The sequence below is a fragment of the Taudactylus pleione genome, unplaced genomic scaffold (genome assembly GCF_031769625.1).
Source record: "Taudactylus pleione unplaced genomic scaffold, aTauple2 ptg001012l, whole genome shotgun sequence".
NCBI lineage: Eukaryota > Metazoa > Chordata > Amphibia > Anura > Myobatrachidae > Taudactylus > Taudactylus pleione.
In genome coordinates this window covers 120,893-137,211 of record NW_028285413.1, presented here as the reverse complement: position 1 = coordinate 137,211, position 16,319 = coordinate 120,893, and the positions used below count along the sequence as shown (strand labels likewise).

Here is a 16,319-nt window from a genome sequence, read left to right as displayed (position 1 = left end):
ACGGACAGAAGACGGAATCCCGACATGAGGGGCAATGCCGATGCTGGGATCCCGACAGCCGGCATCTCGACCATAAGATTAGTGGGCACCCTTAACTGTTAGCCACGGTGGGGGGGGGGGGGGGGGGGGTTAGGGTTAGGCACACCCAGGGAGGTTATGGTTAGGCTGCGGACTGGGGTGGTTAGGGTTAGGCACTAAGTGGGGAGGGTTAGGGTGCGGGGTAGGGTTAGCATATTTACGTATCCCATCATCGGGATGACGCTGTCGGTCGTTTGACAGCCGGCATCCCAAGTGCCAGGCTTCCATTCCCAACCCGTGCGCAGCCCCTGTGTTTTGGTTTTGGTTCTAAATCATCATCATTTTTTGGTAAAACTACTCTCAAGTGTTTCGGTTCAGTTTCAGTTTTGGATTTCTTTAAAAATGTATCAAAACAGGTAAAATCTTGTAACTTGGAGATGTTTTTGTTCCTATAGTATTATTTACATCAATAACTTTCATTTCCAGCCAATTTTGAACATCTGCAATCAAATACGCGAGATCTGGTTTTTAGATCCTAGGCCCTCATTCAGAGCCGCTCGTTAGCGGCAGTACGCTCGTTCCGAGCGATGTTTGCACATCTGCGCATGCGTACGCTTTTTAGTACGCATGCGCGAACCAGTCAGTGCGGCCGAAAATCGTTTGTACGCTATATAGCGAGTGCCTGCTATTTTGAGTGACAGAATGAGGCGTATGTGGGTGGTAACAGGGGAAGGTGCTTGAAAATGGGGAGTGGAGATCCGAACGCAGGCGTGCTTAAAGGTCAAAACGGGCGTTTTATGGGTGTGTATATTTAAAACAGCAGCGTCAATGACCACGTCACTGGGTTATTTTAGAGCCAGAACTGCTCGCAAATTTGTGGTAGCAAACACCAACCACAAGAATAGCGAGCAGTTCATACGCTGGTCGATGTACTCGATTAATCTAATAAATAGCGGACATGACGTATGGTGCGAGCGGCCAGGGGGCGTTTTTAACAAATAAACGAGCGTATGTTTTGCTCGTTCGTTCAGACTTAGAGGTGTGAACAGACTGCAATGTGCGTACGGATCATTTGAATAGCCACCCCTTGTTTTTAAACGAACGACCGCAAATAGCGAACGGCTCTGAATGAGGGCCCTAGTTCCAAGTTGACGAGAAGAGTCCGGACCCGGTACTACTCGTAATCCCAAAGTGGTCCAAGCCAGGACTTGGGGCCTGATTCAGAGGCGCTCGCTCTGAATCAGGGCGGATTTAAAAAAAAAAAAAAATCCGCCTCACGGCCGCTCGCATAGGTGTGGGTGACCACCCACAGCTTTTGTGAGCGGGCTGGCGATGGTCGCGATTATCGCGACCATCGGGCTTGCGACGAGACCCTTGTGGTAGGGTCTCGGTTCCCGCAAGCCCGAGTGAATTTCCTGCTCTAATAGAGCAGGAAGTTCACTACTGACATCACGAATTATGTCAGTAGGGCCGCCCATAAACGGCAGGCGTTTCTTTGGGAACGCCTCCGTTTGTCAAGCCACTCCCCCCTCCCCGCCTACAAAACAGGGCGAGCTGTCGATCAACATCAACAGCCGCCCCGTTTTGTAGCAAGCCCCGGAGCGAGTGAAGTTCTCACCCACTCCGGGGCTTGCGCACGCCGCGCGCGCACTGGCTGACCAGTGACCCGCTTGTGAGCGATAGGAGCTCGCAAGCGGGTCTGAATCAGGTCATTTGTTCGATTTGGACCCTCAAAGTTCATGTGTTCAGTTTTCAGCAAAACCAAACTGCTCATCTCTACAAAAAAATAGATATTCGAAAAATGTTTTTCTGATTTTCTTTAGTTCAGGGGTCAGTGTATGAAATTGTCGCTTTTTGCAGAAATGCAGGATGTCTAAGTGAGGAATACATTCATGAAAGGGAGTCACCGTTGAGGCGCCAATGTTCACATAAATGAGACATATTTTTGCAGCTGCGCATGCGTAATAATGTCGAAAAACTTCTACAGCACATGTTTTACACAGAGCGTACACACAAAGGACCTCATTCAGAGTCTCTCGCTAGGGCACGCTCACTGGCTGGGAGCGATAATCGCACATCTGCGCATGAGTATAATTCGCAGTGCTCGTGTGCAAGTCATTCGTTGCAATCTGATTTTGCTAGCTCGCAAGCCACTTTCAGGTCGCTGCTTTGAGTGACAGATTGCGCCATTTGTGGGTGGTAACAGGGGAAGGTGCTTGTGAACAGGTGAGTGGTCGTGCGAACGCAGGCGTGTCTGACCATCAGAACGGCGTTTAATGGGTGTGCATAATTAGCAAAGTAGCGTCATAGCACACGTGACTTGGTTGTTTTTTAGCCTGAACTGCTCGCAGTGCTTGGGGTAGGTTAGGTGAACCTCAAGTGCTGCGAGCAGCTCCGATGGCCCTTGATGTTCACGATTAATCAGACTCTTCCCGGAGATGACGCGTACTGCGAGTGACAGGTGGGAGGTTTTATAGTCCAGCGTACGCTAACTGCCGTCACTCACTAAGACATAGAGGGCGTCCTTACAGCGCAAAGAGAGATCGCTTGATTTGCATACCCGGCCCCTTTTTGCAAGTGAGCGATCGCATCTTGTGAGAGACTCTGAATGAGGTCCAAAGGTCGCTGTAACGACTGAGAGAGACGGTATTAGAATGTTGTGCAGAAGTGATGGGCGTTTCTGGGCAGTGACTGGGAGGTGTCTAGTAGTGCACGCAACAATGATCTGTTCTGTGGGCGTGTTATGGGCGTGTCTCCGGAATGTCATTTACAGACGCAGACATAAGAGGTAATGCATACCGCCCAACTGTCCCGTTTTTCTGGGACTGTCCCGCTGTCCCACCCGCAGGCCACAGTGTCCCGCGGTGGGGGGGAAGTTGGGGAGAGCACACCCGCTGCTCTACATAGCAGAGCAGCGGGTGTGCAGAAGGTGAACAGATGCCGTGTGATGCTATAGCTATAGCGATGCTATAGTGATGAAAGCGGGGGGTTGCCGCGAGGCTCCGCCCCTTTTAGGAAAGTGCCGCCCCTTTTCAGAAGCCCGCGGCCGAAAAGGGGGCCTACGGCGCGCAAAGGGTCCCGCATCCCTCTCTTCAAAAATTGGGAGGTATGGTACTGGTCACATGGAGAAACTGCACCAGCGATGGGGATGATGCTACCGATGGTGGCATTTAAGGACGCACCAATTGGTATTAAAGTGGGCATCTCAGACCGTGCACAATCGGTTGCATGGATGTACACGAGAGAAGGAGTTTGTAGTGACATTTACATGAAGTCTCAGACGGGCAACCGCCAATAGACGCTACTGCGTGCGACTCAGGAATTATAGTGTTATAAAGTAGCATGACATTGGAGCCCCACATCGTAGTTACACTGTGGAGACCTGGAGGGATGAGTATGGATAAAAGCAGCTTTGAAACCACTGTGATGTATCAGGGTTCGGTGTACTCCCCAGGCATAGCGATCGGCCTGGATCCAGGGGGATTCAGGCCCATACACCGATGCAGCAGGGCCTGGTGTAGGGCTCGGGCCCTGGAGGTCCAGTCCCTAACGGCCAGTGCAGCGGAGTCCAGAAGCACATTCCCAACTTTGCCCAATGAGCACAATGGCGGGCTAGAATATGCAGCACATTTTGTAAATAGCGCCAAAAGCAAGCCATTGCGCAAACCCACGATTGCTACTGCTAGCCAATTACTCTGCGCCATGTCATTGCCCCATGCCCTGATAAATATAGAAGAGCCGACGCTCAACAGAAGAGGGGTTGATGAAGAAGTCGGAAGTCCTAGTGGAGCAATTCAAAAGGGCCCGATCCAGCAAGGAACGCAACTGCGAATGCAATAGCGATTACGCATGCAGTTGCAATATCAATGCCGCCACTGCACTACATAAGGACGCCCACTTTACCTTACACACATCTATAACACTTAGCAAGACTGCAAAACCATCGGTAACAGTGAGTACCATCGTAGCCTCACGCACACTTGCACAAGCTCTGACCTTACTCAGAAATTGTTAACTTCCACGCACGCTGTCAGGCCTCAGGCTGCATATGGCATTGCAGTGGATAATTTATGCATGCCCCTGCAACGGCGTTCAAATGCACTGGCACGCCTGCGCTCGGCCGACCACTCCCCATTACAACCCATAGATGGCACTTCCTGTCAATCACTCTGCGATGGGTCTGTGTAGTCACTGCGATCGCAGTCCCAATCGCAATGGCTAGTTCGCACATGCGCAGTACGTAACAATTGGCCGATTGCATGCGTATATGGACAACTGCGTTCCTTGCTGAATCAGGCCCTAAGGGCCTGATTCAGAGCTGCTCGTAAGCGGCCGCTCGTTCGTTCCGAGCGATGTTTGCCCAACTGCGCATGCGTACGGATCGTAATACGCATGCGCGAACCAGTCAGTGCGGCCAAAAATCGTTTGTTCGCTAAATAGCGAATGCCTGATAATATGAGTGACAGGAGGAGGCATATGTGGGAGGCGTATGTGGGTGGTAACAGGTGAAGGTGCTTGAAAACGGGGGTGGAGGTCCGAACGCAGGCGTGCTTAAAGGTCAAAACGGGCGTTTTATGGGTGTGCATGATTAATACAGCAGCGTCACTGACCACGTCACTGGTTTATTTTATAGTCAGAACTGCTCGCAAATTTGTGGTAGGAAAAACCAACCACAAGAATAGCGAGCAGTTCATACGCTGGTCGATGTACTCGATTAATCTAATCAATAGCGGACATGACGTAGGATATGAGCGGCCAGGGGGCGTAGTTATCCAGAAAACGACCGCAAGTTTTGTTCGCTCGTTCAGACATAGAGGCGTGAACAGACCGCAAAGAGCGAACAGTTCATTTGAATAGCCACCCCTTTTTTCTGAGCGAACGGCCGCAAATAGCGTCCGGCTCTGAATCAGGCCCTAAGTCCATAATTGTGCCCCATTTCCTCTAGACCACCATGGTGTTATGGGACTAGCAGTCATTAGGCCCAAAACAGCAGAGCCAGCCCCATGGATAGGCAAGTGCTAGGCCAAAGCCACTGTGGTCATTAGGCCCTATAGTAAATGTAAGAGCCTTATTGATAGGTGAGTACTAGACTTGTGACTGCAAAAGATATAGTAATTACATCAGCCACATTGTTAGGCAGGCAAGGGGCCCGGGAACCGGGCATTAAGCCATGGTATTTGTGTAGGTCCATCTGGTTAGACAGGGACTAGGCCTGAGCAATTGGTGGGCATTAGGCCCTGGTAATTGTGTAGGTTCCCATTGTCAGATAGGCACTGGGCCTGAGGAGCAGAAGGGTACTAGGCCCTCTAGTATTCACAACATCCTCACTGTTAGGCAGGCATTAGGTCTGTGACATGAATGGACATTCAATCCTAATTAGAGTGTAGACCCCTTAATATCCCCATGGTAATTCACCGTGTCATCATGTCATTGCATCTCTCACAGACAGGCCCCCATTAAGGTCGGCTGTTGGTAAGGTACCTGCTTGTGTGATTTTAGTGTTTGTAAATGTATTGTTGGGGAATACAGTAGTAGTGTATTGTTGGGGAATACAGTAGTAGTGTATTGTTGGGGAATACAGAAGTAGTGTATTGTTGGGGAATACAGTAGTAGTGTATTGTTGGGGAATACAGTAGTAGTGTATTGTTGGGGAATACAGTAGTAGTGTATTGTTGGAGAATACAGTAGTAGTGCATTGTTGGGGAATACACTAGTAGTGTATTGTTAGGGAATACAGTAGTAGTGTATTGTTGGGGAATACAGTAGTAGTGTATTGTTGGAGAATAGAGTAGTAGTGTATTGTTGGGGAATACAGTAGTAGTGTATTGCTGGGGAATACAGTAGTAGTGTATTGTTGGATAATACAGTAGTAGTGTATTGTTGGGGAATACAGTAATAGTGTATTGTTGGGGAATACAGTAGTAGTGTATTGTTGGAGAATAGAGTAGTAGTGTATTGTTGGGGAATACAGTAGTAGTGTATTGTTGGGGAATACTGTAGTAGTGTATTGTTGGAGAATAGAGTGTATTGTTGGGGAATACAGTAGTAGTGTATTGTTGGGGAATACAGTAGTAGTGTATTGTTGGAGAATAGAGTAGTAGTGTATTGTTGGGGAATACAGTAGTAGTGTATTGTTGGGGAATACTGTAGTAGTGTATTGTTGGAGAATAGAGTAGTAGTGTATTGTTGGGGAATACAGTAGTAGTGTATTGTTGGGGAATACAGTAGTAGTGTATTGTTGGAGAATAGAGTAGTAGTGTATTGTTGGGGAATACAGTAGTAGTTTATTGTTGGGGAATACAGTAGTAGTGTATTGTTGGGGAATACAGTAGTAGTGTATTATTGGGGAATACAGTAAGAGTGTATTGTTGGGGAATACAGTAGTAGTGTATTGTTGGAGAATACAGTAGTAGTGTATTGTTGGGGAATACAGTAATATTATATTGTTGGGGAATACAGTAATAGTGTATTGTTGGGGAATACAGTAGTAGTGTATTATTGGGGAATACAGTAATAGTGTATTGTTGGGGAATACAGTAGTAGTGTATTGTTGGAGAATACAGTAGTAGTGTATTGTTGGGGAATACAGTAGTAGAGTATTGTTGGAGAATACAGTAGTAGTGTATTGTTGGGGAATACAGTAATAGTGTATTGTTGGGGAATACAGTAATAGTGTATTGTTGGAGAATACAATAGTAGTGTATTGTTGGGGAATACAGTAATATTATATTGTTGGGGAATACAGTAATCGTGTATTGTTGGGGAATACAGTAGTAGTGTATTGTTGGGGAATACAGTAATAGTGTATTGTTGGGGAATACAGCAGTAGTGTATTGTTGGGGAATACAGTAATATTATATTGTTGGGGAATACAGTAATAGTGTATTGTTGGGGAATACAGTAGTAGTGTATTGTTGGGGAATACAGTAGTAGTGTATTGTTGGAGAATAGAGTAGTAGTGTATTGTTGGGGAATACAGTAGCAGTGTATTGTTGGGGAATACAGTAGTAGTGTATTTTGGAGAATACAGTAGTAGTGTATTGTTGGGGAATACAGTAATAGTGTATTGTTGGGGAATACAGTAGTAGTGTATTGTTGGGGAATACAGTAGTAGTGTATTGTTGGAGAATACAGTAGTAGTATATTGTTGGGGAATACAGTAATAGTGTATTGTTGGGGAATACAGTAATAGTGTATTGTTGGGGAATACAGTAGTAGTGTATTGTAGGGGAATACAGTAATATTGTATTGTTGGGGAATACAGTAGTAGTGTATTGTAGGAGAATAGAGTAGTAGTGTATTGTTGGGGAATACAGTAGTAGTGTATTGTTGGGGAATACAGTAGTAGTGTATTGTTGGAGAATAGAGTAGTAGTGTATTGTTGGGGAATACAGTAGTAGTGTATTGTTGGAGAATAGAGTAGTAGTGTATTGTTGGGGAATACAGTAGTAGTGTATTGTTGGGGAATACAGTAGTAGTGTATTGTTGGATAATACAGTAGTAGTGTATTGTTGGGGAATACAGTAGTAGTGTATTGTTGGGGAATACAGTAGTAGTGTATTGTTGGGGAATACAGTAGTAGTGTATTGTTGGGGAATACAGTAATAGTGTATTGTTGGAGAATAGAGTAGTAGTGTATTGTTGGGGAATACAGTAATAGTGTATTGTTGGGGTATACTGTAGTGGTGTATTGTTGGGGAATACAGTAGTAGTGTATTGTTGGGGAATACAGTAGTAGTGTATTGTTGGGGAATACAGTAGTATTGTATTGTTGGAGAATTCAGTAGTAGTGTATTGTTGGGGAATACAGTAGTAGTGTATTGTTGGGGAATGCAGTAGTAGTGTATTGTTGGGGAATACAGTAGTAGTGTATTGTTGGAGAATACTGTAGTAGTGTATTGTTGGGGAATACAGTAGTAGTGTATTGTTGGGGAATACTGTAGTAGTTATTGTTGGGGAATACAGTAGTAGTGTATTGTTGGGGAATACAGTAATAGTGTATTGTTGGGGAATACAGTAGTAGTGTATTGTTGGTGGAATACAGTAGTAGTGTATTGTTGGGGAATACAGTAGTTGTGTATTGTTGGGGAATACAGTAGTAGTGTATTGTTGGAGAATACAGTAGTAGTGTATTGTTGGGGAATACAGTAGTAGTGTATTGTTGGGGAATACAGTAGTAGTGTATTGTTGGATAATACAGTAGTAGTGTATTGTTGGGGAATACAGTAATAGTGTATTGATGGGGAATACAGTAGTAGTGTATTGTTGGAGAATAGAGTAGTAGTGTATTGTTGGGGAATACAGTAGTAGTGTATTGTTGGGGAATACTGTAGTAGTGTATTGTTGGAGAATAGAGTAGTAGTGTATTGTTGGGGAATACAGTAGTAGTGTATTGTTGGGGAATACAGTAGTAGTGTATTGTTGGATAATACAGTAGTAGTGTATTGTTGGGGAATACAGTAATAGTGTATTGTTGGGGAATACAGTAGTAGTGTATTGTTGGGGAATACAGTAGTAGTGTATTGTTGGGGAATACTGTAGTAGTGTATTGTTGGAGAATAGAGTTTAGTGTATTGTTGGGGAATACAGTAGTAGTGTATTGTTGGGGAATACAGTAGTAGTGTATTGTTGGAGAATAGAGTAGTAGTGTATTGTTGGGGAATACAGTTGTAGTGTATTGTTGGGGAATACTGTAGTAGTGTATTGTTGGAGAATAGAGTAGTAGTGTATTGTTGGGGAATACAGTAGTAGTGTATTGTTGGGGAATACAGTAGTAGTGTATTGTTGGAGAATAGAGTAGTAGTGTATTGTTGGGGAATACAGTAGTAGTTTATTGTTGGGGAATACAGTAGTAGTGTATTGTTGGGGAATACAGTAGTAGTGTATTATTGGGGAATACAGTAAGAGTGTATTGTTGGGGAATACAGTAGTAGTGTATTGTTGGAGAATACAGTAGTAGTGTATTGTTGGGGAATACAGTAATAGTGTATTGTTGGGGAATACAGTAATATTATATTGTTGGGGAATACAGTAATTGTGTATTGTTGGGGAATACAGTAGTAGTGTATTATTGGGGAATACAGTAATAGTGTATTGTTGGGGAATACAGTAGTAGTGTATTGTTGGAGAATACAGTAGTAGTGTATTGTTGGGGAATACAGTAGTAGTGTATTGTTGGGGAATACAGTAATAGTGTATTGTTGGGGAATACAGTAATAGTGTATTGTTGGAGAATACAATAGTAGTGTATTGTTGGGGAATACAGTAATATTATATTGTTGGGGAATACAGTAATCGTGTATTGTTGGGGAATACAGTAGTAATGTATTGTTGGGGAATACAGTAATAGTGTATTGTTGGGGAATACAGCAGTAGTGTATTGTTGGGGAATACAGTAATATTATATTGTTGGGGAATACAGTAATAGTGTATTGTTGGGGAATACAGTAGTAGTGTATTTTGTGGTGGAATACAGTAGTAGTGTATTGTTGGGGAATACAGTAGTAGTGTATTGTTTGAGAATAGAGTAGTAGTGTATTGTTGGGGAATACAGTAGTAGTGTATTGTTGGGGAATACAGTAGTAGTGTATTTTTGGAGAATACAGTAGTAGTGTATTGTTGGGGAATACAGTAATAGTGTATTGTTGGGGAATACAGTAGTAGTGTATTGTTGGGGAATACAGTAGTAGTGTATTGTTGGAGAATACAGTAGTAGTATATTGTTGGGGAATACAGTAATAGTGTATTGTTGGAGAATACAGTAATAGTGTATTGTTGGGGAATACAGTAGTAGTGTATTGTTGGAGAATAGAGTAGTAGTGTATTGTTGGGGAATACAGTAGTAGTGTATTGTTGGAGAATAGAGTAGTAGTGTATTGTTGGGGAATACAGTAGTAGTGTATTGTTGGGGAATACAGTAGTAGTGTATTGTTGGATAATACAGTAGTAGTGTATTGTTGGGGAATACAGTAGTGTATTGTTGGGGAATACAGTAGTAGTGTATTGTTGGGGAATACAGTAGTAGTGTATTGTTGGGGAATACAGTAATAGTGTATTGTTGGAGAATAGAGTAGTAGTGTATTGTTGGGGAATACAGTAATAGTGTATTGTTGGGGAATACTGTAGTGGTGTATTGTTGGGGAATACAGTAGTAGTGTATTGTTGGGGAATACAGTAGTAGTGTATTGTTGGGGAATACAGTAGTATTGTATTGTTGGAGAATTCAGTAGTAGTGTATTGTTGGGGAATAAAGTAGTAGTGTATTGTTGGGGAATGCAGTAGTAGTGTATTGTTGGGGAATACAGTAGTAGTGTATTGTTGGAGAATACTGTAGTAGTGTATTGTTGGGGAATACAGTAGTAGTGTATTGTTGGGGAATACTGTAGTAGTGTATTGCTGGGGAATACAGTTGTAGTGTATTGTTGGGGAATACAGTAGTAGTGTATTGTTGGGGAATACAGTAATAGTGTATTGTTGGGGAATACAGTAGTAGTGTATTGTTGGTGGAATACAGTAGTAGTGTATTGTTGGGGAATACAGTAGTTGTGTATTGTTGGGGAATACAGTAATAGTGTATTGTTGGGGAATACAGTAGTAGTGTATTGTTGGGGAATACAGTAGTAGTGTATTGTTGGGGAATACAGTAGTAGTGTATTGTTCATTTTTGTTTCATCAGGTCAGTTATCTGTATAGGGCCTTGATAACTGTTCCATGGTCAGGCTGCGGTACATGCTTAGGCTCAGTGTAGCACAGCCATTTGGGTGAACGGTTTCTTTGTGCATATTTGCAGATACTGAGATCGTAACCATTACCCATCAAGGTGACGAGAGTACAATCGGTGAATGCTGTCTGTGTTCTGCTTGAGGTGGTAGGACTCTCATCCAATACTTTTAAAGGCTGTTTTTGCTCCGTCATGTTGCAGTTTAATGGTGATGCCCATTTCCAAATGCTCCAAGCATCTTAATAAAATGCTTTGCATATACAAAACTCATCCTTGCGTACTCTTCCGGAACATCCAGGGTGCTCCCAAAAATCATGAGGCGCTACCGGCTGCCCGGAAACATGGGCAAGTCTTCTGCACCCCTCTCTAGCCACTTGCACCCCACTGCAGCCACCCACTTACAGAGCACAAGTGGCCGGTATGGGGTTGCAAATGAGGCAATTTGCACTGATGTCTCCCAAGAGTGAGGGTAAATGTTAGAGGTGTGCATGGACCCAGTGTTTTGGCAAAACCGCCCTGAAGTGTTTGGGTTCGGTTTCAGTTTTGGATTTCTTTACAATTGAGGTTGAGTCTCCCATATCCAAATATTCCGGAATACAGAATTATTCGAGCCTGAATGAGATAGTGACACCTTTGCTCTCTTATGGTTCAATCTACACAAACTTTATTTAAGGCACAAAATTATTAAAAATATGGTATAAAATCACCGTCAGGCTTTGTGTATAAGGTGTATGTAACACATATATGCATTCTGTGTTTAGATTTAGGTCCCATTCCCAAGATATTTCATTATGGTATACATATATTCCAAAATACGGAAAAAAATACAATATCCAGAATACCCATGGTCCCAAGCATTTTGGATATGGGAGACTCATCATGTCATTTGGACCTGTTTAAATGCAATCCAAAACCAGAAATCCATTTTGTAGATCCAAGATCTAAACTTATCGGTTGGTCCAAGTGAAAACTCGGTTCTACCCTGAACCCCATAAGTGATCCAAGCCAGGACTCGGTTCGACTTAGGACCCCAAATTTCAGGTGTGTTTGGTTTTCAGTAAATCCAAACCGCACATCTCCCATATACAGTATGTGCACCTTAGTGTGGGCTAGGTGATCCATGCTAGCTAAGTGCGAGGCCTCCTGGTTGCTCCTGAGAGCTTATGACAATGATATAAAGTGTCTTGTTGATAAGTTGCAATAAATTTCTCTCCACAATATCAGATTTTGCAAGCTTTGCTAGTTTATGCAATGGTACATACACTGAACAGACAGTAATGTACTATTAAATCTGACAGCACGGTTCATTTAAAAAAGATGTACAAATGTAGCTCAAATGGTATCATCACACCTCTAATGGGCTCACAAGGCGGCGGCTCCGGGGAGTGTAATATTCAGCATCTTCAATATATCACATTTTTTACAGCATATATATGTGAGTGATGGAAGCTTTATAAAAACACTTACCTGAAGCTAAAGTCTTTCCGAGCCCGGGTTCACTGGTCACACAACCAACCTTATTGCAGAGGGTGATAGTAAAGGCGTAGTCACGGTAGGGTTCTAGCCCGGTCACTTCATAAAATAGTTCATGATTCTCGGCTACGTAGATCACCTGGAGGGATAAAATATGTAATTTATTACGCAGGTCAGGGTCATGGTGATGACTGAATACCAGCATATGCTCTAGTCTACATACGGTATTACCTTCGCCATGACCGCTGTATTTCAGGAGTATTCTCATTACAGCCATAAAAGTGACAATAAATATATTTTGTGTTTGTCATAAAAAATTACATTTTATATAACAAATATAGGGAGATATTTGAACCACATAAAAATAATTATGAAGTGTGACTGTGATTGCTGCAGAGATGAAGAGGAAACTGAGCTCCACTAATCATCTACACTTTATATCTTATACTAACCTAGTGTATTATAATGGCTTGTTATCAGTGGCGTCACAAAGAGGTTGCGGGGGGTGCGGGCCGCACCCGTGTGTCACCCGCCAAGGTGCAGACTAACACTCCCCCACAGTGTAGTATTAAGTGCAGCACCCGGTTTCTGACACTGTGAGGGAGCCGGCACTGCAACAAAATGCAGTCAGCACCCCCTGCAACCCCTCCCAGTAATATACAAAAAACCTGATGAGAGGGATCGGGCAGCGAGGCCACGCCCCGTCCCATGAGGCTACGCCCCATTTTTGGGGTGCGCCGACTGTGCCACACTCACAATGTCCCTCTACGCATTGGGTGACACCGCAGGGAAGGACGCCACTGCTTGTTATTGAGTCAAAGGCTTGTTATTGAGGCAAAGGCTTGTTATTGAGTCGAAGGCTTGTTATTGAGGCAAAGGCTTGTTATTGAGTCGAAGGCTTGTTATTGAGGCAAAGGCTTGTTATTGAGTCGAAGGCTTCTTGTTGAGGCAAAGGCTTGTTATTGAGTCGAAGGCTTGTTATTGAGGCAAAGGCTTGTTATTGAGTCGAAGGCTTGTTATTGAGACAAAGGCTTGTTATTGAGTCGAAGGCTTCTTGTTGAGTCAAAGGCTTGTTATTGAGTAGAAGGCTTGTTATTGAGTCAAAGGCTTGTTATTGAGGCAAAGGCTTGTTATTGAGTAGAAGGCTTGTTATTGAGTCAAAGGCTTGTTATTGAGTCAAAGGCTTCTTGTTGAGTCAAAGGCTTCTTGTTGAGTCAAAGGCTTGTTATTGAGTAGAAGGCTTGTTATTGAGGCAATGGCTTGTTATTGAGTAGAAGGCTTGTTATTGAGGCAATGGCTTCTTGTTAAGGCGAAGGTTTGTTATTGAGGCAATGGCTTGTTATTGAGTAGAAGGCTTCTTGTTGAGGCAATGGCTTGTTATTTTGTCGAAGGCTTGTTATTGAGGCGAAGGCTTGTTATTTTGTCGAAGGCTTGTTATTGAGTCGAAGGCTTGTGATTGAGTCGAAGGCTTCTTGTTGAGGCAATGGCTTGTTATTGAGGCAATGGCTTGTTATTGAGTTGAAGGCTTGTTATTGAGGCAATGGCTTGTTATTGAGGCAATGGCTTCTTGTTGAGGCGAAGGTTTGTTATTGAGGCAATGGCTTGTTATTGAGTCAAAGGCTTGTTATTGAGGCAATGGCTTGTTATTGAGTCGAAGGCATGTTATTGAGTAGAAGGCTTGTGATTGAGTTGAAGGCTTGTTATTGAGGCAATGGCTTGTTATTGAGTTGAAGGCTTGTTATTGAGGCAATGGCTTGTTATTGAGGCAATGGCTTCTTGTTGAGGCGAAGGTTTGTTATTGAGGCAATGGCTTGTTATTGAGTCAAAGGCTTCTTGATGAGGCAACAGCTTGTTATTGAGTCGAAGGCTTGTTATTGAGTAGAAGGCTTGTGATTGAGTTGAAGGCTTCTTGTTGAGGCAATGGCTTGTTATTGAGGCAATGGCTTGTTATTGAGTAGAAGGCTTGTTATTGAGTAGAAGCCTTGTTATTGAGGTAATGGCTTGTTATTGAGTAGAAGGCTTGTTATTGAGGCAATGGCTTCTTGTTGAGGTGAAGGTTTGCTATTGAGGCAATGGCTTGTTATTGAGTAGAAGGCTTCTTGTTAAGGCAATGGCTTGTTATTTTGTCGAAGGCTTGTTATTGAGGCGAAGGCTTGTTATTTTGTCGAAGGCTTGTTATTGAGTCGAAGGCTTGTTATTGAGGCAATAACTTGTGTACACAACCTGGGGGGATGACTGTGTGGACCCCTCCCCAAGTGCACTTTAGGAGGGTGGTGACTGTGCAGAGCTAGAACACACTATACAGACTCTACTGCCTATAATCCGGTTTAGCTGGGATCGTGGGTGGACGGATGTATTGTGACCAGGATAGAGGAATGAATGGCTGCTGTAACCAGGATAGAGGAATGAATAAGAGAATAAGCTATTGTGACAAAATTCATGGTTTAACATGACAACTCTGGGGGTAATATATCAAACCTTCAAAAGAGCGGAGAAGGGGACATGTTGTCTGTAGCAACCAATGAGCTGCTAGCTAGCATTTATCAGTACATTCTATAAAATAATAGGTAGAAAGTGATTGGTTGCTATATTAAGGTTTGATGCATCTCCCCCATAGTAACTATACCTCAGAGGAAGGTCTTCCTACATGGGATTCCTTCAGCAGATCCTGAGATACAATGTTGACAATGAAGCCGGTGATCTCGCCCCTTTCCGCGTTGTTGGTAGGTTTCTCCCAGGACACATTTAGAGAATGCGGTGACAGAGGAAGCACCGATGGGGCCGGCATGAAGGTGGGTTCTGAGAATATAATCACATTTGTCATCATTTAATAACATTCTATCGTAATAAATATAAAGTACAGTATATAAATATAAAGCCTTTTTTCGGAACTTGTGAGTGAAACTGTATGCCATCCTGAGATGGCGTACAGCACCCGAAACCCAACAGAAGATGCCTTTTATACTGCACCTTGTCCTCCATGTGGCTTGTTCCACTGAACCTGCCATTACTGGAGGGAGAGTAGAGCTGTTACCTGGAGGCAGGGGAGAAGCAGTAGAGAGAACTTCTCCTGTTCAGTGGCTCATAGCTGCCTGTAAATGACAGGGAGCTCAATGTTGGTGGTCTGGCTCCTGTAGTCCAAGCAGGGTTGATGGAAGCCGGCAACTGGACAGAGGAAAGTAGCCGGCGGGGGGTTTCAACAGTGCAAGGGATGGGGAGACATCGGAGCTGGCAGCATGGGGGGGGGCTATAGTGGAGAGAGGACTTGGCAGTGCGGGGGTTGAGACATCGAAGCCAGCAACGGAAGGGAAGATGGAGACAGGAGAAGGCAGACTGGGCATGGCACACTGGATAAAGAGTGCCAGCAGGGAGCGAGGACACTGGGGCGAGACTGCCGGGAAGGAAGTGAAGAGAGTGGGGACATTGGAGAGAGTGCTGGAAGGTAGCATAGAGAGCAGGAACACTCACAACTCACGGCTGTCAGTATAGGCTGGCATATGCAGTCAGTAGGATGACAGCGCCAGGGTCGGATTGAGGGCCACATGGGCCTGGAGCTGAAAATGACCAAGGGCCTATTATGCTTCATTTTGTGAGGTAAATAGAAACACAATTTTACTACTTATGATATATGGCTGACTATGTGGAGAGCAGATGGCCAGTCAACATCATGTTGTCATGACAATGGGCCTATTTTTATTAGGGATGTGCAGGCTCGGATAGGTTCGAGTTTGCACGTTGAGTTTGGATTTTTCCCTCCAAAAAAACGGAACTCAGAAAGAGGCAAAACGTCATCTTGCATGGACGAACATTATCATTCCTGGACTTTTGACTCGATCCTATCTGAGCCTGCACATCCCTAATTTTTATGTGGAGACCTGGAGCTGTAGCTCCATCTGCCCCATTGTTAATCTAGCCCTGGACAGCGCAGCTGAAATGGAAAAGTATCACATTTTCTAAAAGCTGTCTCCGCCGAAATAGCAGCTTTTCAGCAGTGATACTATAGTAACTGAGGGGCCTATTCACCATCGGAGGCTGTATGGCCCCCGATGATTAAGTAATGATCTCGGGGAGGTAGTGAGGAGGCGGCGGTGGGATCCCATAGGAAGGA

The 16,319-nt window shown here is 44.0% G+C and overlaps 1 protein-coding gene across 1 annotated transcript in view; it reads right to left on the bottom strand.

The window, feature by feature from the left end:
• Positions 1-16,319, bottom strand: part of LOC148454303 (usherin-like) — a gene marked incomplete at both ends in the record, with an annotated part of 948,215 nt that overhangs the window by 857,745 nt on the left and 74,151 nt on the right. Inside the window, 2 exons of the mRNA XM_088461074.1 lie at positions 12,206-12,350; positions 14,838-15,010. Of these exons, the coding sequence (XP_088317200.1) occupies positions 12,206-12,350; positions 14,838-15,010 (318 nt within the window). The remainder of the gene's footprint in view (positions 1-12,205; positions 12,351-14,837; positions 15,011-16,319) is intronic.